The 21,530-nt window shown below is 34.7% G+C and overlaps 1 protein-coding gene across 1 annotated transcript in view; it reads right to left on the bottom strand.

Moving 5' to 3' along the window:
* Positions 1 to 21,530, bottom strand: part of LOC107585428 (AP-3 complex subunit beta-1-like) — a 75,089-nt gene that overhangs the window by 42,851 nt on the left and 10,708 nt on the right. The window contains exons 4-19 of the mRNA XM_016272446.1: positions 20,689 to 20,784; positions 19,477 to 19,637; positions 19,328 to 19,394; positions 14,440 to 14,622; positions 13,933 to 14,082; positions 11,345 to 11,442; positions 11,192 to 11,246; positions 9,003 to 9,074; positions 8,801 to 8,863; positions 8,559 to 8,691; positions 7,405 to 7,514; positions 7,120 to 7,296; positions 6,864 to 7,050; positions 3,179 to 3,309; positions 2,890 to 3,019; positions 2,664 to 2,802 (exon numbers count right to left, since the gene is read on the bottom strand). Of these exons, the coding sequence (XP_016127932.1) occupies positions 2,664 to 2,802; positions 2,890 to 3,019; positions 3,179 to 3,309; positions 6,864 to 7,050; positions 7,120 to 7,296; positions 7,405 to 7,514; positions 8,559 to 8,691; positions 8,801 to 8,863; positions 9,003 to 9,074; positions 11,192 to 11,246; positions 11,345 to 11,442; positions 13,933 to 14,082; positions 14,440 to 14,622; positions 19,328 to 19,394; positions 19,477 to 19,637; positions 20,689 to 20,784 (1,952 nt within the window). The remainder of the gene's footprint in view (positions 1 to 2,663; positions 2,803 to 2,889; positions 3,020 to 3,178; positions 3,310 to 6,863; positions 7,051 to 7,119; positions 7,297 to 7,404; positions 7,515 to 8,558; positions 8,692 to 8,800; positions 8,864 to 9,002; positions 9,075 to 11,191; positions 11,247 to 11,344; positions 11,443 to 13,932; positions 14,083 to 14,439; positions 14,623 to 19,327; positions 19,395 to 19,476; positions 19,638 to 20,688; positions 20,785 to 21,530) is intronic.

The following is a 21,530-nucleotide window of genomic DNA, read 5'->3' on the forward strand; positions in this document are numbered from 1 at the left end:
GCGCCGTGCACATTTTACTTTCACTTTCAAATTAGCAGCAATTCGGCGTTGATTCAATTAAATTAAATTCCATCAAACTCATAGAACTTTTATTAAAAATAAAAATACACCATATAGGCCTATGCCTAATAAAATAACAAATTACTTAGGCTACACAAAGTAGGTATATAAAACTGAAAATCAGCAAACACTGTGGAACCGAATAAATAAGAAACAGAACATTTATTAGCAAAACGAATAAAAAAAGCTTGGAGGCACGGCATACACCTTGATGTAAAATTAAATAAATAAAATACACAAAGTTTAAATAAAGTAATCAGCAAACACTGTGGAACCGAATAAATAAGAAACAGAACATTTATTAGCAAAACGAATAAAAAAAGCTTGGAGGCACGGCATACACCTTGATGTAAAATTAAATAAATAAAATACACAAAGTTTAAATAAAGTAATCAGCAAACACTGTGGAACCAAATAAATAAGAAACGAATGTTTAAAAAAAACTTCCAGTCAATAGGCTTTTCAAAATCTAAAATATTGCCAAACAGACACCTTTACATTTCCTTTCTAAACAATCTTCTGCCATCATCTTGTCTTTCTCACCTCACTCTTGTCAGTCAGCTCGACTCACTCTCCTCACGTGATAAATAAAATCTGACTCTTGCTCCGTGGTGCACTGTTGTTCTCGCACGGTTCGGCATGCTACATTGAGCGTTTAGTTTTTAAAAGTGTCTGTCCTCTAACTGAACTAGGCTATATGATTTTTGTTACTATAAAAAAAAATCAAACGACGGTGGGCGGCGGTAAGCAAATGACGTAACCGGTGTTGTGGCTTAACACCGGTATAACCGAAAACACCGTCTATTGCAGCAAGCCTAATGTTTAATTGTAAAATGATTAGATGGATTCATTTGGCCTTTGGATTTCATTTGCTCAGAACAAGTGACACACACACACACACACACACACACACACACACAGAGAGACCATCTAACTGAAGTGTGCACAGTTCAACGGCAGCATTAAAGCAGGTTGTGTGTGCGTATTAATGAGAGAATTTCACGGTAGTTGAGGACGGAGGTGAGAGCCTTAAATTATGCACAATAATGACAGAACAGCAAACAAAACAGGCAAAGAGTGTATAGTGTGTGTGTTAGCTGTTTAATTACCGCCTCTAATAAAGGCAGCAGGGTCAACTACGGGAACGTTACATCACAACAATTAACAGTGCAAACTCTGTGTGGACAGGATAGAAAAAGTCATCATGTTTGTGCGTTTTATGCCTTGCAAATGTAAACATTTGGGTTTATGTAATGAACTAAACATATTCTGCTGATTTTAAACTTGTTACTTATGTTAGCAAAATTGCAAAAGTGACTTTTGATAGTTTTCGGAAGCATCAGTAAAAATGCGTTCAAAATCAAAAACTGATTAAATGATTTGAATTGGATACCATTGCTTTTTAAAACAAAATGTGCATGTATGAACTTACTGAGTTGCATTACAGCTACTCAATTCACAGATATTTGTGTATTTTGAAACTTAAGCGAACTAAAAATGCAATGAAATACAAATGTTTATTTCGGCACACAGAAATGCTTTGCTAAAAATAAAATGCATAGTTGTGGTGGGGCCAGTGAAAACGTTAAACTACCGAGAAAACATCCTTATTGTAGAGGCCTGGCATGTGTGTGAGCGAGAGAAAGAGAGAGAGTGTGTGAGTGTATGTGTGCATATGAACAGATGGAGGGGGAGATTATTGGTGCCACATTTTATTAGTCACGTTTTATGCTGCAGCATACACAATCACACAAACACACAGACTGAACACACACATTATTTACCTCCTGCACATATATAAAACCCAAGTTGTACATTGTGCATCCACTTGTGCGCACACTTGAGCAAAACACACCCAATATATGCGGTTAAAATTACCAAAGTCAATCTCGCATACCATCTGTCTATACATTTACGCACATAACACTTCAAAATAGGCAACAGCATGAGGTGCAAGTATAAAGCGCTGGAATTCAGAGCACTTACTTTGTCGGTAGCATTCAATGGGTGTTTAGTAAACATGCATGACTTTTAATGAAGGTTTATGCATAAGTGATGCATCTATTTAATTGAAAAAATGCTGTGTCTAGCAAGATTTTTTAATGTTTTTGAATAAGTCTCTAATGCTCAGCAAGGCTGCATATATTTGATTAAAAAAAACACAGAAAAAACCCCCAGTAATATTGTGAAATATAATAACAATTATAAATATGTGGTTTCTATTTGAACATATTTAAAAATGTAATTTATTCCTGTGATGCAAAGCTGAATTTTCAGCATCATTACTCTGGTCTCCAATGCCACATGATCCTTCAGAAATAATTTTAATATGCTGATTTGCTGCTTATTTATTTGAAACAGAAATCTTTTTTTAACATTTTATGTTTTACTGCTAAATAAAATTAATTTCTTTCCAAAAATTTTTTAAATCCTACTGATCCCAAACCTTTTTTGAGTAGTGTACATTTGCTATACATCTTAAATTAAATTTAAAAACCACCAGGAATTTGTTTAGAAAGAATAAATGTGATTGGCTCAGAAACAGAGCAAGGTCATGACTGGTTAATTTAAATGAGGTCTTTTACACTGAGTGAGACCAGTACCTGTCTTTGCTGTCCGGTTTCTGCTGTTGTAGTTTTTTATTTTTTAGAGTTTTCTTCTTCTTTTCTGAGTCTGATTCACTGGAGCTGCTCTTATTCGAATCATCGCTGTTCTCCTCACTCTCAGATTCGCTTTCTGATTCTACATGTACACAAAAACAGGTTAAGACAAACCTCAAATTTGCTATAACATCCTTTAACACTAAACAAGTCAAAGCTCATGTTTTACCTTCACTGCTGCTGCTACTGCTGTCCTCACTGCTACTTCCCTCTTCCTCCTCCTCAGAATCAGAGTAGAACTTCTCAGCTGATTTGCCAGGTTTGGATTTACCAAGCAGTGGTGCTCCGGCCTCTTTCACCTGCCCCAGTCACAAATGAACAGGAAATGAGGTCATAATAATTCGAGACTTGGTAACATCACTGCACTGTGAATGAACTGTATGCTAAGGCCCTTTTATTACACAAGACATTTTAACATTATGTGAAGATTATCTTTTAAAAATAAAAGGGAGTCTTACCGGTTCTACTACCTCCACAATTCTCACTGATTGGTCAGGAGCGACAGCCGGCCAATCAGAAAGCTCCAGGTATCCATTGGATTGGGAATTAAGAGTATGAGAGAGCGTGCCAAGCTGAAACCGGTCTCGATCTGAAAAAAAAAAAAAAAAAAGACAAAAAGAGGAAAACCAAGCGATGGATCAGTAACGATATGTTGATACCATCAAATATTATGCAGTGGCCAAAAACATTTAACATTTTAATATCAAAGCAAAACCCGCTAATTTGGCCATCCACTAACACAAACATCAATTCAATGGTAAAACTTTTCAGTGAAGGTTATTCAAAAATTAAAGTACAAGTACAAATAAATTAATAAATAAAATAGAAAATAATGTATAAATACAAAATAAAAAAATAAAACATTAAAATTTCCTGAAATGCCATTTGATTTTGCTTTCTAAACACTGGTATTATGAGATTAACCACAAATTATAATATTTTATTAACAGAAAAATTAAGTGTCAATTTAAAATATTTAGAAAATATTTTCCAGATAATATGAAACACAACTTTGATATATATTTTTAATTTTTCACTTTAAATAGATTATTAATATAACAATATTAATTATAATATTTCATACTAATTATGGATGTAAGCATGCATATAATTATAATTGTTAAATCATAGTAGATTAGATTATATACTAGATTAGATTCAATGTTATTGTCATTGTGTGTGTGTATATAATATCACAATAAATTTGAATCTACTGTAATCTACTCCAATATAATCTAATAAGTATTCAGCTGCCTTTATAGTTTCATCATAAATGTGGCATAAAAGTGTTCGAAAACAAACTTTACTGTGTTGAACAAGCAGACAGTCAAAGACTAATAAACTCAGATCTTCTAGTTTATTAACTCTGGGTATTACTGTACTTCTTTGTCATAATAAACAAAAAAGCAATAAGTGTCCGCACAGGCCTGCTGGGTAATTGACATTAAACTGGCAGAAATGCCACGGCATTCAGATCTGCCCGTGTGCCCTTCTCACAATACGCTGGGTACGTCCCGTAATAACCGAGGTATATGAACTCATAATAACTGCAGCTCTGCAGAATATAAACATGAGCGAAAAACACCACCGCACACAGCGCATCCAAACCACCACTAATAAAAATGACAGCAGCAGTTAAATGTCTCGCAAATGTTATAGGCTAAATTTATACCGCATTAATGAAATAAAGACTAATGGCTGCATGTTTCAGTATTCTAATCTATAGTAACCATGGGGACAATCATGAAATCATTGTATTAAAGCAAATTAGAGCCAGAAACAGCAGCACAGATTTGAAATCAGTAGATTATCAATTCGGACTATTGATGATTCGTCTTCATCGCACAGATCATATGTCACAACCTGCGTCTTCACGTGACTTAAAAACACACACAAAGACGTGCCGCTTTGAGTTTCATCACAGTGAAGCATAATCAGCCCTTTCGAACTTTATTACCTCCTATTAAGAGCGGGACACGCTTTACCAAGCACCGAGAACGATACTCAGCACAACAAAAATTACCCCCAGCGACAGCCGGCATCAATCACACAGAGTGCATCCTTCTTGCTAAACCCAAATCCATCCATCCGTCCATCCGTGTATCTACAGGAGCAAATGAGTAACACCCTTTTCCTGCTCGTGAGTGTAATTACTCCCGTTTGATTGCAGGTGAAGTGCGTGAACGTACAGGAGGTAGTAGTAAATCGACGTGTGGGTGTGTGCGGGGCGGACGGGACGCACAGATTCGACTGTCTGTTATCAAATTACGCCAAATCCAACAATTCAATTCCGCACAGGAGGAACAGAAGGCGTAGCCTACAAACCCACACGGCTAATCCGGAGAAAGAAAAAAATGCCCAGTTCAGAGGCGGGAAAAAATAACTGTGTGGCGTTTGATAGAATCGGTTGCAGAGTATTTCTGCGTGCTGTATTGATGTTTACGGGTTAGCGCTGCTGTCATGGCCTGCGGGGATGAAGTCTCATGGCAGTGTTGTGTGTTTCAGTTCTGAAGCCCTGCTGGAATGGAATGATGTGATGAAATAAGAGAGACGTGGGAGAAATCGATGTCAGCAGAACTCTTGAGTTCGTATAGAGGTGGTCATGTCATTTAGAATCAGAGCGTGACGAGAAACTGACGGCTTTGGATTTTTTTAACTGCTCCAGCTGTTTTATCATGCAACAAAGCTTTAAAGGTGAGCAATATAGGCTAGAGTTTACAGATCTGTGTTGGTAACTGAAAGGTTGTAGGTTCGAATCTTGCACAGAATGCTTTCAGGCATCCCTTAGCTTATGACCACTGAATTTCCATCACTTGTGAAATTATGTTTATTCATATTATATCATATGTGACCCTGGACCACAAAACCAGTCATAAGGGTCAATTTTCCAAAATTGAGATTTATACATCATCTGAAAGCTGAATAAATAAGCTTTCCATCGATGCATGGTTTGTTAGGAAAGGACCATATTTAGCCGAGATACAACTATTTGAAAATCTGGAATCTGAGGGTGCAAAAAAATCTAAATACTGAGAAAATCGCCTTTAAAATTGTTCAAATGAAGTTCTTAGCAATGCATATTACTAACCAAAAATTAAGTTTGAATATATTTACAGTTGGAAATTTACAAAATATCTTCGTGGAACATGATCTATACTTAATATTCTAATGATTTTTGGCATAAAAGAAAAATCAATAATTTTGCGACCCCAGCGACTTAAGGGTCACATATTATAAATTATGTCCACTACAGAATTATATTTATGACTTTTCTAGACATGAAACACTACATTGTCTTTTGCAGTTTCAAATCATTTTTACAGAGATTGCAAATACAAAAAAGTCATTTGTAGCTGATAAAATATTTTACTACTTAACTTGCAATAAAAATTAAAAAAAATTATGCAAAAACTGAAACAAACTTTTATGGCTTTCCCAGGCCTGAAAAACTAAATTATTTATTTTTAAATAAATATAATATATTTTATAAATATATATACAATATAAATATATAATATATTTAATTATTTTTAAAAATCATTTTACAGAGGCTTCAACAACAAAATGTAATTTCTCGATGATAAAATATTTTACTATTTTTTTACTACTTAACTCCACATTTTGTTCACTACAGAAATTTAAATGACTCTCTTTAACACTATTCTAGGCCTGAAATCTACATTATTTGCAGTTTCTACAGTACTTAGCTACACACAAAAAAAGTATATTCACTATAGAAATTTACACAACACTGTATGACTTTCCCAATCCTGAAAATCTACATTATTTGCAGTTACATTTATTTTTAATAGGCATTTTACAGCGACTAATTTTTAGCTGATAAAATGTTACTACAATTTTTTACTACCTAACTACAAATATTTTTAAATATTTAATTTATCTAAATACTTCAGAAATTTAAATGATTTTTTTATACTTTTCCAGGCCTGAAAACCTGCATACTTTGCGGTTTCATTCATTTTTAAAATCCTTTTTACAAAGACTGTAATAGCAAAAAGCAATTTCTGATAAACTGATCAAATATTTGACTAAAAATCTGAATACAGTACTCGACCACAAAAAAAGTATATATGTTCACTAAAGAAATACAAATGACTTGATGTGACTTTTCAAGGTTGTTACCTTTGAAGGCAGACTGCAGGACAGGAGCCGGTTTGGGTGCCATCAGGATGCGGCGAGCGTATCTGCTCAGGGCTCCGCTCTTCTCGTTTGGGACAATCAGCTGACGAATGAACCGCGTTCGGTCTCTGATGTCATAGTTCTGATCGTACTTGCCCAAGTTCAAAATGTATTGAGTCAGCAGTTTAGTCTGTATGAGATAAAGAAAGTAAGATAAAACATAGCCAAAACACCCACCCAAAGTGTGATTTGATTTGACCTGTTTGGAATTGCTCAGGTAGAGTTTGGCAGCAAGGTTGACCGTCTGGAGTTTGACAATGTCCTCCTCGCTGGTGAAGGTCTTGGCCATCTTTCTCAGGACGTCGGGGGCGATTTTAGGCACGTGTTCACAGTATTCACCCATCAGCCACAGGATGCTGGCCCTCGCCATCGGGACCTAAAGAGGAAATGGACACGAAATACATAAAGTGTTACATTTACATGAATCAGACTGTAGTTGCACACTATAACACTACAGTTGTGTGATATTGCACTCGTGTCTCACAGTGATGTTGTCGAAGAGTTTGGCCATGTGCTTGATGATGTCACTGTGCTGTGATGGCTGAGTCTGCAGAAGTTTCTTGATGACTACGACGCTCTCTGCGACAACAGTCTCTATGAAGAGAAGAAACACATGAATACACTGATAAGCCAATATACTATGTTTTTACTGTAGTAACCAGTGTTGAGGAGTAACTAAGCAAAAACTACATTTTTGAGGTGAGGAATTAATACACATGCTCCTATATAAAAATGTCCTCTCTTATATGCACAGTAGCTTTAGGGAGTTATTTCAAGTCAGATAAATCAGATAAATCAAGTCCTTGTGATCCGTTTTGTAGTTAAATGCTGCAGTTTACCATATTTTACACTTATAAACATTTAAGAAACTATATTTTAAAAGTGTTTTCTACTTTTACCAGTTGTACACTGTATGCAATTTGTATGTTAAATATAATTTATATTCAACTACATATTTATATTTTGATTTATTTATGATTTAACGCCATATGAGCAGCAATGGCTACATTCGTAGCAAAATCAACAAATCAATCAATTACAATATAATTTCAAAACATCGTTTACAATAATTTAACAATTTTGTCTTTAAAAAAAATTACATGCAAAAATATACACATACCTAAAATAATAATACAAATAGTAATAATAACAATTATTTAGAATACTTCAATGTAATGTATGGCAAAAATTCTACAATTATTCAAGGAGAAATCCTTTTAATTGTCTATTAATATAGTTTCTGAATAAAAATGGACTTTCTATTAGAATGATTTAAATTCAAGAAATTCTTCCATAAATCACAAATTGTTTTCTCTTTTCCCCTTTCAATAAATATGAATAAGTTATATTTTGACGTTTTAAAGTTTTACACATATACATGTAATTATATATATATATATATATATAGAGAGAGAGAGAGAGAGAGAGAGAGAGAGACTATGACATGCGTTTGTCAGAAAGAATATTCACGTTTTCATCTCTGGAGATAATGGCTCTATCTTTATCCTCAATTTTGTCTTTACACTGCAAAACATTGAACTTCATCATATTGCCATCTGGAGGCAACCAGAAGCACTGCTGATAACTAAGCAATAACTTCAAAAGCAGAAGGCTCCAGTGAGGTTAGTGTGTGATTACCGTCTCTGTTGGACAGCAGCAGAACCAGGCCGTTGAGGCAGGTGTCGGTCACTTCAGAGATGTTAGTGGCACAACGGCCGATGGCCTGGATGGTGGCCGCCACAAACGCCTTATCCTGACTCTTCACGTACGTCTGGAACACACATACAGCTGCTTAAAACTGCTATTCGGGATTTTTTGGCATCAAAAGTATTCAAACCTCAGCCTTTATCTCAGAATCAATTTAATTTATTAAAATTTACCTGGAGTTCTCGCAGTATGGTGGAGATGTTTGCTTCATTAGCCAGGTTAGTCAAAATCTCCAGCTAAAGGATTTCAACAAAAGCGAAATACATCAGAGAAGACGAAGAAGCAGCAGATGATGACAGTTTCAAGGCTACTGTACATTAACACAGCACTTCAACACAAACACAAAGACTGAATGATGGTAAGTCTATGTTTTACCTTGAGTGTTTTGATGTGCGTGGCATCTGTAGACCTCACATAGAAGCTCTTCATGAAGGGCTCAAACATTCCCTAAAAACAGCACAGCCATTACCTCAGGGCTACCTCAGATCGTAGTGTGTACTTTAGATTCTTGTTTTTAACCTTAGTGATTACCTAAAGACTTTACCACAGATTTGAGTGTTTGCCATTTTCCCTTTTACCACACTTTTTACCTGCATACCTCAGTTTTAACATAGAAAATGTCTCAGTTTACTTCAAAATTTAGATCCACTCTACATTCAGACTATTGCCCTTACTATTCACCTCAGATTATACTTAATTTACATCAAATTTGTATCTCTGATTTTCAGTCAGTGTTCCCCTCAACCAATACCCCAGATTCTACCTTAGCTTTTTCTCAGACATTACTTCAGTACATTTCAGGACTAATCAGGACCTCAATGTTTTTCTTAGATATTACATCAGTTTATTTGTGGCTTCATTTAGGCCTATACGTCAAATTTTAACTCAGCATTTGCCTCAGAAGATAAAATGTGTGATAAATTCAATTTATGTTAGATACTACCCTTAGTACATAATTTAAGCCAAACTCAGTGTTTACCCCATATCTTACCCTGCAATTTACTTCATATTTTACCTCATGATTTCCCTCAAAATTGAGGCCTCAGATCTAAGATTTACTTAGGGGGCAGTCGTGGCCAAATGGTTAACACAACTGAGGTGAGACCCTTGAGCAAAGCACCGAACCCACTATTGTGTGTGTTCACGGTGTGTGTGTGTGTGTGTGTGTTTGTGTTCACCACTCGCTACTGTGTGTGTACACTTGGATGGGTGAAATGCAGAGCACAAATTCTGGTAAAAACTGAGTATGAGACACCATACTTGGCCACACATCTATTCCTTTTTCATATTTTACCTCATGATTTCCCACAGAAACCTACCCTTTGATTTTACCAAATCTTATCTTATGATTAATTTCATATTTTACCTCATGTCCTACCTATGATTTTACCTCAGATCTTATCTTGCAATTTGCTCCATATTTTACCTCATGATTTCTCTCAGAATTGAAGACTACCTCTGATTTAAACTCGCATCTTACCCTGAGATTTACTTCATGATTTCTCACAGAATTGATCCCTACCTCTGATTCTACCTCAGTTTTTACCTCAGATCTTACATTTGATTTATTTCATATTTTACTTCATGATATCCCTCAAAATTAAGGCCCACCTCTGATTTTACCTCAATGTTTACCTCAAATCTAACCTTGCAATTTACATATTTTACCTCATGACTTCCTTCAGAAATTAAGGCCTACCTCTAATATTACCTCAGCGTTTACCAAATGGACTAATACATTTAGGCCTAACTGATTCTAAATCATTGAAGGGTTAGTTCACCCAAAAATGAAAATTCTGTCATTAATTACTTACCCTCGTGTTGTTCCAAACCCGTAAGACCTTCGTTCATCTTCGGAACACAATTTAAGATATTTTTGATGAAATCTGAGGGCTCTCTTTGAAAGTCGTTATTTTTGTTTTCTTTGCGCAAAAATTCCCTTTGGGGAAGTCGGGTTCGAGTCTCGTACCGGCAGGGATTGTAGGTGGGGGGAGTGAATGTACAGCGCTCTCTCCCACCTTCAATACCACGACTGAGGTGCCCTTGAGCAAGGCACTGAACCCCCAACTGCTCCCCGGGCGCTGCAGCATAAATGGCTGCCCACTGCTCCGGGTGTGTGTTCACGGTGTGTGTGTGTTCACTGCTGTGTGTGTGCACTTTGGATGGGATAAATGCAGAGCACAAATTCAGAGTATGGGTCACCATACTTGGCCACATGTCACGTCAGGTCACTTTAAAAGTATTCTCGTAGCTTTGTAACTTTACAGTTGAACCACTGATGTCACACGGACTACTTTGTCGATCATCTTGGTACTTTTCTGGACCTTGAACGTGGTAGTTACCTTGCTGTTTATGGGAGGGCCAGAGAGCCCTCAGATTTCATCAAAAATATCTTAAATTGTGTTCCGAAGATGAACGAAGGTCTTACGGGTTTCGAACAACACTAGGGAGTAATTAATTACAGAATTTTCATTTTTGAGTGAACTAACCCTTTAAACATTGTTCATAATATATTCGGGTTTCATGAGAAAAGCAGGATGAAAGTTTCAGCGAGTCTGTAGTACCTTCCTCTGAATGGACATGGTGGCGATGTTCTGCAACACAATGTACTGAACTTCCCTAATAGAGCAGAGAGTGAAACCAAAAACAGGAATTAGATTGACATATTTGATCTTGATATCATCTCCATCTCATTTCTCTCATAGTGTGCATGTTACCTGTGGCTCCTCAAGAGCCTCACCAGAGACTTGGTGATGACGCTAAGTTCATGTTTAGGAGACAAATGCCAGTAGAGCTGAGATACTGCCATCACAACCTGACAAAGAGAGATGATTAATGTTATAAATGAAAAGCTATGCCTTTAAATGTTAAATGGGTACTTAAAAGGATACCAAGAAACTAAAACACAATATTACCATGCCTTTTCCATGGTATGTTTTTATACAGGGAGAGAAAGGTGAGAAAAAGACGAGTGGACATAAAAAGTAGCTCTTGAAAGAAAGACAGATTAATGGAAGACGTGGTGGAGAGTCCCAGAGACATGTGAAGTGAGAGAAAGAGGAAGAGGAGGGTTTGAGCGAGGTGGAAAAAGAGATAGATGGTGATAGATTAGGAAGCCTTCAATGTATGTAATGATTTTGTCTTCCCCAAATTACTTTGACCCCAATATACGAACAGGACAGCAGACTTCAACACATCAACTGCTAAAGCAGCAGAGAGAGAGAGCTGATAAAGACAGAGTGCAGACTGAGTGTAGAACAAAGCAGGACAAGTTTTAATCAAAACATATCACACACACACTACAAAAAAACACACATACACACAGACCTTGAGCTTCCACGTTGATGGAGCACTCGAGTCATTCTGTGTGTGTGATGTAGGAAGGAATAACGTTTTCTGAGCACATTTCTAAGGCTGAGTGTGTGTAACATGATGGAGTTGTGTCTGATACAGCCTTGGTCGCGCTAATATTCTGATGTACAAACACACTCGCACTCAAACACAAAACACACACACACTCAGGTGCATCCTGAAGGCCTTCGCTATTGCTCAGAGTTGAACAAGAACGAGCATAAGAGAGGGAGAACGAGAAAACTGGAGAGTGCAGATGTGTGTATAAATGAGAGTATGTGAGTGTCTTAAAAGGAATATTACAGATTAAATATGAAATAATAAAGAAGAAAGGATGTAACAACAACCGGCTGCGAATGGAGCAAACCTTATCTACAGGAATGAAATCAGCAATGATTGGCTTAAACCTTAAAGTCTTAAAACCTTATCTATCTTTTGAGAAGCAAAAAAGGAGAAATAATGGGCCTAAATAATAAAACAACTGCTTATATAGAATTATCAATTGCACTATATAATGTGTAGAATTTTTACATTATCATTATTATTATCAACTAATATTGAAGTGATATGAAACATAATAATTATGATTAATAGTGTTATAAATATTCAAAATGGCCAAATGTTTATTGACTATATATGCTGCTTTAATAATATTTGCTATACTAGTATTTATTATATAAATGTTTAAACCATACTAAATGCAATTAATAATATATTTGTATCATTAACAATAATAAATAATAATAACAATGTAAAACATTTTAAATAATAATTTAAACAAATAATACATTTTAATTAATAATAAATAATAAACATATATTAGACAGAGTGCAGACTGAGTGTAGAACAAAGCAGGACAAGTTTTAATCAAAACATATCACACACACACACAACAAAAAAAACACACATACACACAGACCTTGAGCTTCCACGTTGATGGAGCACTCAAGTCATTCTGTGTGTGTGATGTAGGAGGGAATAATGTTTTCTGAGCACATTTCTAAGGCTGAGTGTGTGTAACATGATGGAGTTGTGTCTGATACAGCCTTGGTCGCGCTAATATTCTGATGTACAAACACACTCGCACTCAAACACAAAACACACACACACTCAGGTGCATCCTGAAGGCCTTCGCTATTGCTCAGAGTTGAACAAGAACGAGCATAAGAGAGGGAGAACGAGAAAACTGGAGAGTGCAGATGTGTGTATAAATGAGAGTATGTGAGTGTCTTAAAAGGAATATTACAGATTAAATATGAAATAATAAAGAAGAAAGGATGTAACAACAACCGGCTGCGAATGGAGCAAACCTTATCTACAGGAATGAAATCAGCAATGATTGGCTTAAACCTTAAAGTCTTAAAACCTTATCTATCTTTTGAGAAGCAAAAAAGGAGAAATAATGGGCCTAAATAATAAAACAACTGCTTATATAGAATTATCAATTGCACTATATAATGTGTAGAATTTTTACATTATCATTATTATTATCAACTAATATTGAAGTGATATGAAACATAATAATTATGATTAATAGTGTTATAAATATTCAAAATGGCCAAATGTTTATTGACTATATATGCTGCTTTAATAATATTTGCTATACTAGTATTTATTATATAAATGTTTAAACCATACTAAATGCAATTAATAATATATTTGTATCATTAACAATAATAAATAATAATAACAATGTAAAACATTTTAAATAATAATTTAAACAAATAATACATTTTAATTAATAATAAATAATAAACATATATTACAATATTAAGTTTACATAAATACTTAAATAATAATAATAATAATAATATAAAATTAATATAGCTGTATCAATATTTAATATGGCAGAAGTTACTTAATATAACAGTATAATTACTGTTTTTATCATGACAGATTTGGTCCAAGAATATTTCTTTAAACTGTGTGTGTGTGTGTGTGTGTGTGTACTCACTGCAGTGTTTCTGCTCTGTAACAGTGGTTTAGTGTTTCTGAGCAGGAGTCTGTGGTCTGGATCCATGATGTACGGTTTGGACTGGTCCACTCTCCTCTCCTCCTCTGAATCATAAAACGTTTTCTCACTGTTCTCGTCAAACACAGCGTCCTACAATCATACACACAATTAATGAACAAAAACATCTAAAAAAAAAATTCAGAGGTCATTAAACCAACTCTAAAAATGATTAAAAGGAACACCAGCAACTTTCTCTCCTGAGACCATCACTACAGTCTACATAAAATCAGTCAGAGTTACAATATAAATTCCTCTCAATCCCTCCTTCCTACCTGAAACCCACAATGCTAGCATTGAAAAAGAAAACAAAATCAAAATCAGATGAGTCAAATTCAAGCAGCAATTTTGTGCTCAAATGAAACCGCTAAATTTGATCTCTGAGCTTTAAAAATATGTCAAATAATAATGAAATACTACTTGTGCTTAAACACACAGACAGTAGCTGACCTCTCTCCACGGGCTGACAAACTGTGTCCTGGCGTATCGGGTCAGCATGTGTATGATGACCACCTGACCCCACTCCTCCACGTCCACCAGCAGGTTACACAGCTTGCGATAGTTCTTATGGATCAGGTCGATCCGGTCCGGACAGACCTCCTCAAACGCCATCACCACGCTGCCAGCAACCAGCTACAAAAAAACACACGATAAACAGCACGGTTTACAACTTAGCCACCTGTTAGAAGACTTTCATAAACAGTAGTCAACATTTGAAATGGATCAAAACAGTTCAAAGTTGTCCCAAGACAAGAACGTATTTTGGTTTTAGGTTAACTCTGATGAAAGGTTTATAATCCATTACTGTATTATACATCAGTTTGAAGTGTTTTTTTCATTACTTGGTACAATAGTAAAGCAAAGTTTAGAATTCTTGATTTTGATTGGTTGTTACACATTCCAGGGGTGTCAATCAAATAACTCTAAACCAATATTATATATATATATATATATATACACACACACACACACACATTCATATATATATATATATATAAAATTATATTGATATTATGATTTATAAAACCAAATGATAAATGAAAATAAATATGGTCATTTGCAATAATTGCCTCTGGGCTACTGGATTATTCTCGACTAATTACATACATTTTATGTAATTTTGAATTATTTTTCAATAATTCAATTGTTCTGGTGTCAAAAAAATATATTACAATTTGGACTGGATCAGATATTTTGAATTTCTACAAATTATAATAATTTATGAGACATGAAACATTCAAGAAACAACTAACCACATCTACATCCACCAAAAAACCCAAACTACCAATAAACATTTGTGCACCTGAACGACAAATCAACAGACCAGTGATTCAAACAATCCATTAGAAATCATTAGGGAAATATTATATTTAAATTACATGGATAAACACAGCATATAAACAAACACAAAAATTAAAAACTAAAGAAAAGCGAAAACAAGAAAGCAAGAACTGAGTGGTTAGTTAGAGCATATATTACATGTATGTGTGTGTGTGTGTGTATATATATATTTAACATTAGTTTTATGCTTTATGCTTTTGTCACATTAGTTTTATGCTCATGTGGAAAGTGTTGGTTTGAATATTGGGTAGTATTGTATTGTAATACCACCTAACTGCACTTCGCTATAAATGTATATTACATTTGCACACATGAAAAGAAGAAGAAAAAGCATCTGTACACATTTACTCTTACACTGTGTCTGAAGTTATAAAAACAGACACACACAAACACATGCTGCACACACACACACACCAAAGCTTCTGTGCAATTATCACTCACCCGCTTCTCCTGCAGCAACTCTAAAGTTGTGCTGGAGGTTTATAATTGCAAATTAAGCTGATTAGGTTATATATGCGTCGTAATTACAAACCTCAGTGTGGTCTCAAAACAAACAGATGCTTGGAAGATGACAACCTGTTCTGCTTCCCACTAAGCTAATATAACCCACCACTCTCACTCTAGACTAATGAACTACAGTATATGAGAGAGAGAGTGTGTGAAAACAACACACACACAGAGAGTTTGAGCAGGTCAGGTGCTTCATTCATCATCATGTGACGTCAGTTCCAGCTCGGAGGAACGAAATGACATGTAACTGATCACTTAAACCTTTACAGAAAGGGTAAAGGTTTAAAAAAATAAAAGGTTTTAAAATTATCCTTTTGCCACATCGGCCAGTGGCAGGTGAATTGAGAAAATTAGCAGTCATAAATATTACGCAAACAGCCATGAATGAACTCTTTCCCCACCAAACGCGAAATTTTCCGGGTTTCTGTGTTTTCACGGTTATACACTCGGGGGTGCTATTACACATCTCCTGAACGAGTCTAGAATGCCCCGATCAAAAACACAAGTGAGGAAGACGCAGATATTAGCAATCTCATATGTAAGCATATATCAAATAATGCGATCATCGACAATAAACAGCATATAAACGAAAACTGCCTAATGTTACCGAGTGAAATGTCGATCCAGGAAGTGGTAAAGGACTGTGGGAGTGCTGATGGAAGCCATCTACTGCATCTTTGCTTTGATAATATTACTGAATATGATCCAGATGTAGTATTTGATAAAAAATGCGATTTTCTCAGCTTTTTTGTGATACTTGCCTACATTCAAATGTTGATTAAAAAAAACGAATGCTTGAAGCTAGAATAAAACTTTTTTTAACTGTTTAAAAGTAGAGGCTTTGTTCTTTATTTTGATGCATTGCATGTTCAGATATTCATACAATGTAATATTCTGGGGGCCATGAAATTTTAGATGCGAAGGCCATAAAAATGCTGGCGGTGGCTGGCAACTTTTTTCAAAAATGCTGGCGGGAAAGAGTTCATATTTTGCAACATTTAGGCTATTATTTACAACACCAAAGGTGAGTTTGGCTTGTTGAGTTATTCTGATAAGCAATTTCAAATATTAAAAAAAAGAATTAGAAATTCTAATTAGAAAATTTTTCTTGTGTGTATATGTAATACACATTACATATATGTTAAATATCGCAAACATATCTAAATCTCTCTTTTTATATACATTTAATTCTGATAAACAATTTACAAATAAATTAATTCATAATGTTTATATCAATTTATTTTATATAACAAATACAATAATATCATATACCTATCTAACAAAATCTCTAATTTATAAATTTTTCTTGTTATTTGTAATTTATTACTTGTTCCCATTACTATAAAATTTTAATATATGAATATAAAAGTTTTCTGATAAACAATTAAATTTTATAAATATTTATATATTGTATTATATGTTGAATTTAATTTAAAATATTACTTGTTTTATATACATACATTTATATCAATTTTATATAAAATCTTAATCTAGCTGATATACTTTCTTCTTATTTTATAGAATTCTTGTTCCCATAACTATAAAATGTTAATACATATTAACTGTGTACTATCAATATGTTACACAACAATCCCATTCAAGTCAATATGATAGACAAGTTAGGTCAAAAGTAATCTAAAAGTAGTCCGACTACATTACCAAATATGTGTAATCCAAATAATAATATAAAATTATTATATTTAATAAAATCTTAATTTCTTTCGTTTACTCTATCTTTCTATTTCCTGCTCATCTTAACAAGCGTCTCCCCATCTTTCCATTCCTATATTACCCAACAGGAACTCCAAGGTAAACTCCATCCACCATCAGCAAAGCTCTTACTTACACACACCTCATCAACAAAGCTCTGCTATCTCTGCTGCTTGACAAGACCTTAATGGAAAAATCACACTAAGCAAATGGTTCCTCTAATAACAATACATTTTCTGTAAAATTATGAAGGGTACAGGACGTTTCCCTGGATCCATTTTGTCATGAATTCTAATTAAGGCCGGGCCGCACTGACGGGAGTGGAACCAGGGAATGCTGTGTCATCAGCGAGCGAGGAGAGATGCTGGAGCGCCGCGGCTGTGATTGATGCTGTGCTTGCCGGTCAGACTGCAGACACACTCACACGCTCATATTTCATCAACACATCCCCACGAGCTTCCTTCAGCAGCGTACAGGGGAAGCTCGTAGAGATGTCTATTATGTCACAATAAACATTTCCAGCGCATATTCGGGAAGCTCTACAGGTGAAATACAGCTCTGCGCTAAAAGCCTATGAGGACGGCACTAAAAAAACATGACAACGTGAGCTGAAACCCCTCACACATAACTCAGATTTGAGGCCGGCAGGAAAGTTTTAAGATAATGTGTTGCTGAGACTTTGTCCAAGGCCCTGGCGGGAATGTGTTGAGTTCAGAAAGTGTTTATTTTACTGCCAGAAGTGTTTTAGATAGAGAGAGGAATAGTGATAGAGCTGGGAAGTCAGAGAGATATGAATGTGGTGTTGTTACGCCACCTGGTGGCTGTACGCTGTAAATTTACATTTAGTCATTGCATTTTGCAGAAGCTTTTATCCAAAGCAACTTACAATTGGGGAATACATAAAGCAATTCTTCTTAAAGAGGCAAACAGACACATGAAGTGTTTGTAATACCCAGTTCTAGGCATTGTTCAAATAAGTACAAGCTAGAAAGGGAAGGAATAAATAAAGAGAAAGCTCATTTGTATATTTATAAGGCATACTGTGCCAAAACAGCTTTTTTAGAATATAGCTGGTCAGATTGTAAATCCAGTCAATTTCACTCTGATAAAAGCTAAAGAAAAGTTTTTCAATATTGTACAGGCAGATAAAAAAAAAAATCTAAATCAAAAAATCAAATGTTTTAATCCCATGTATTTATTATTTTAATTTCCCACCTGTGTGAAAGCAGAATTAAATGATTTTATTTGTCATTTAATTTAGACTTAATTTAATACCTTTCTTGTATTACCTTTATTACTTTTATTTTAACTTACATAATTGGTTCCTTGTGGGAACAGTTTTTTTTTTTTTTTTTACATTTTATTTAATTTGAGTTCAAGTTTAATTTTATTTCTAGTAAAAACTTTAGTTAACTATAATAACCCTGTTCCAAACAAACTTAAAAATACAAAAATAACAGAAAAAATATATAAATATATATATTTTTTTAATTATTAATTAAAAAACATTTTTTAGAATAACATTTTTCAAGTTTACACAATTCAGTGCAACATTTCCTAACAAAGGCTTAAAGAAAAACAATTTCATAAAGTAAACATGAATTCTGTTTCCAATTTCAATGTAAAACAGACCATTTAATCCTATTAAATCTTAGTAATTTGTTTTACATTTTCATCACTAATACAATTTTGATGATAGTTTAATAATAGTAATAGACATATAATGAAAAAACTGGTTGTGTGTGTGTGTGTGTGTGTGTGTGTGTGGAGATTTTACCGTGCTTTTGTCTTTCAGAAGTTTCTCAATCACTTCGATCAGATGCTCTTTCTGATCTGGGTCCAGACTGGAAGACAAAAGCAGAGACCTCTGTAAAACACTCGTTCGTTAACATTCAGTGAGCACAACTGTGTGAATGCGTGTATTACCTGTAGAGTTTCTGAATGGCGTGAGCGGCGGTTTTCCGCACATAAGGTGAAAGGTCGGTGGCTGCTTCTTTGATGGCTAGCATCATGATGGGGACGATGATGGGAACTCTGATGCTAGACAGGACCCTGAGAGCGCTCGCTCTGATCAGCTGATTGGGATCCTACACACACCAATGATGAAGACATGTGTTAAGTTAGGGCTGATCTAAAATACAGGCAAAACTTTCACTCTATGCACAAAGGGGCCGAGCTTAACTGGAGGAGACTAGTGCTGCGTTATTTGTGGAGAAATCGAATTTGCTGTGCTTGTTTGTAGGGCAGCACATTTTGGTCAAAATTTTCGGAATATATATTAATATGGCTATAAAATAATAATAATAATAGCATTAATTACAACATTTCATTATTTTTATTACTAACTAAAAATAAAATACAAATAGAACAATAAATAACACTATTAATGCCATTTTATATATTACTAAAACCCTTTACAAATAAATGCTATACTATATATTATATTACTAAAATAAAAAAAATCAAGCATTTAAGAAAAATAAGATAATACTTTTATTTTACATTACAACTATAAATTACAGAACTAATATTTATGGCTGCCTTGATTTCTTCACTTTCACATGTTAAACCATCAAACTTTTATTCTGATGGAAAACCACCATTTATTTTTATTTAATTAAATCGCAGCCTTTGCGATATGATAAGCATTAAATATTACTAAAACAGTATACTACATTATATTCAAATACTATATATTACTTAAAACAAAAAATGTGTATTTAAGAAAAAGAAAAATGATCATTTTATTTTACATCACAACTACAAAACCAATATTCAGAAGTGTCATTTTTCACACATTAAACCATCACACTTTTATTTTGACGGAAAACTGCAGTATATTTATTTAATTAGAAATATTGCTATTTCTACTACACTAGATATTATACACAAACACTATACTATATATTACATTACCAAAATAAAAAAAAATTATGTAATAATGTTATTTTATATTACAACTATAAAATTACACCACTTTAAACTTTACAATAACCTTACAGAATACTACAGTATATTTATTTCATTAAATTGCAGCCTTTGTGATTTGATAATCGCTCAAAGTCATATCATAATTTCAGTTTTATTCTGATTAAAGAGTAAAGAGAGCATCATGGGAGAGGAAAGAGGCGGGATTACCTTGAGCGCCCGCTGAAAGGTGCTGATTGACAGGAGGGCGAGATCCTGCTGTTCCTCTGCGTACCGGACGAGGTACACATACACCAGCTTCTTCAGCTAAAACACACACACACACACACACACACACACATTAAAAACAGTCCAGTTCTTAATTACTGTTCTGGGTTCATTTGCTTCTGTTTGTTTTACAGTTTCCCACAGAAACACATCAGGAAAGAAACACAGAAAGCTTTAAGAAGCACACAAACAAGAATCATCCAATCCCTGCTTTAACAAACTCATTTTCCATCTGAATAACTCCCGAGTCTATCATGAAACAGTCTGATCAGCTTGTGCTCAAAGGTGAAGGGTCAAAGGTCGGCTCTCCGTATAATTGCGTCCAGCTCTCGGGGTGATGAGAGGTCATTAGCGATCAGGGAGTCACGACGACGCATTCCATCATCATCACCACGGCGATTACCAGCCAAATGGAAAAACATCACTCACTTCATAAAGAGAGACATTACCCATCTGCCCCTCTGGTTAATCACATTTACATACAGCGGCCTGCTGATCAGGGATTGGAGCAGCCGTGCGCATGTTAATTAGACAGCGACTAAATGAACCGCTGGCATTTATGAAGCAGAATTATAGGAGGAACAGAAAAACAAACCCGATGGGGAGAGAGATTGTTTTTTCATGTAAGATTGTCGTTACCGGGTCATTTATAATAGGGACGCAAGAAACCTGAAAACAAGCTATTGTGCTTTAAAAAGTACATTCTGTGGATTAAACCAGAATTTTAAATCGAAACCACAAAAGCATCCACCAGAAAGTGTTAAAAAAAAATAAAAAATTTATAT

This window comes from Sinocyclocheilus grahami, unplaced genomic scaffold (assembly GCF_001515645.1).
Source record: "Sinocyclocheilus grahami isolate Dianchi unplaced genomic scaffold, SAMN03320097.WGS_v1.1 scaffold70.1, whole genome shotgun sequence".
In the NCBI taxonomy this organism is placed as follows: Eukaryota; Metazoa; Chordata; class Actinopteri; order Cypriniformes; family Cyprinidae; genus Sinocyclocheilus; species Sinocyclocheilus grahami.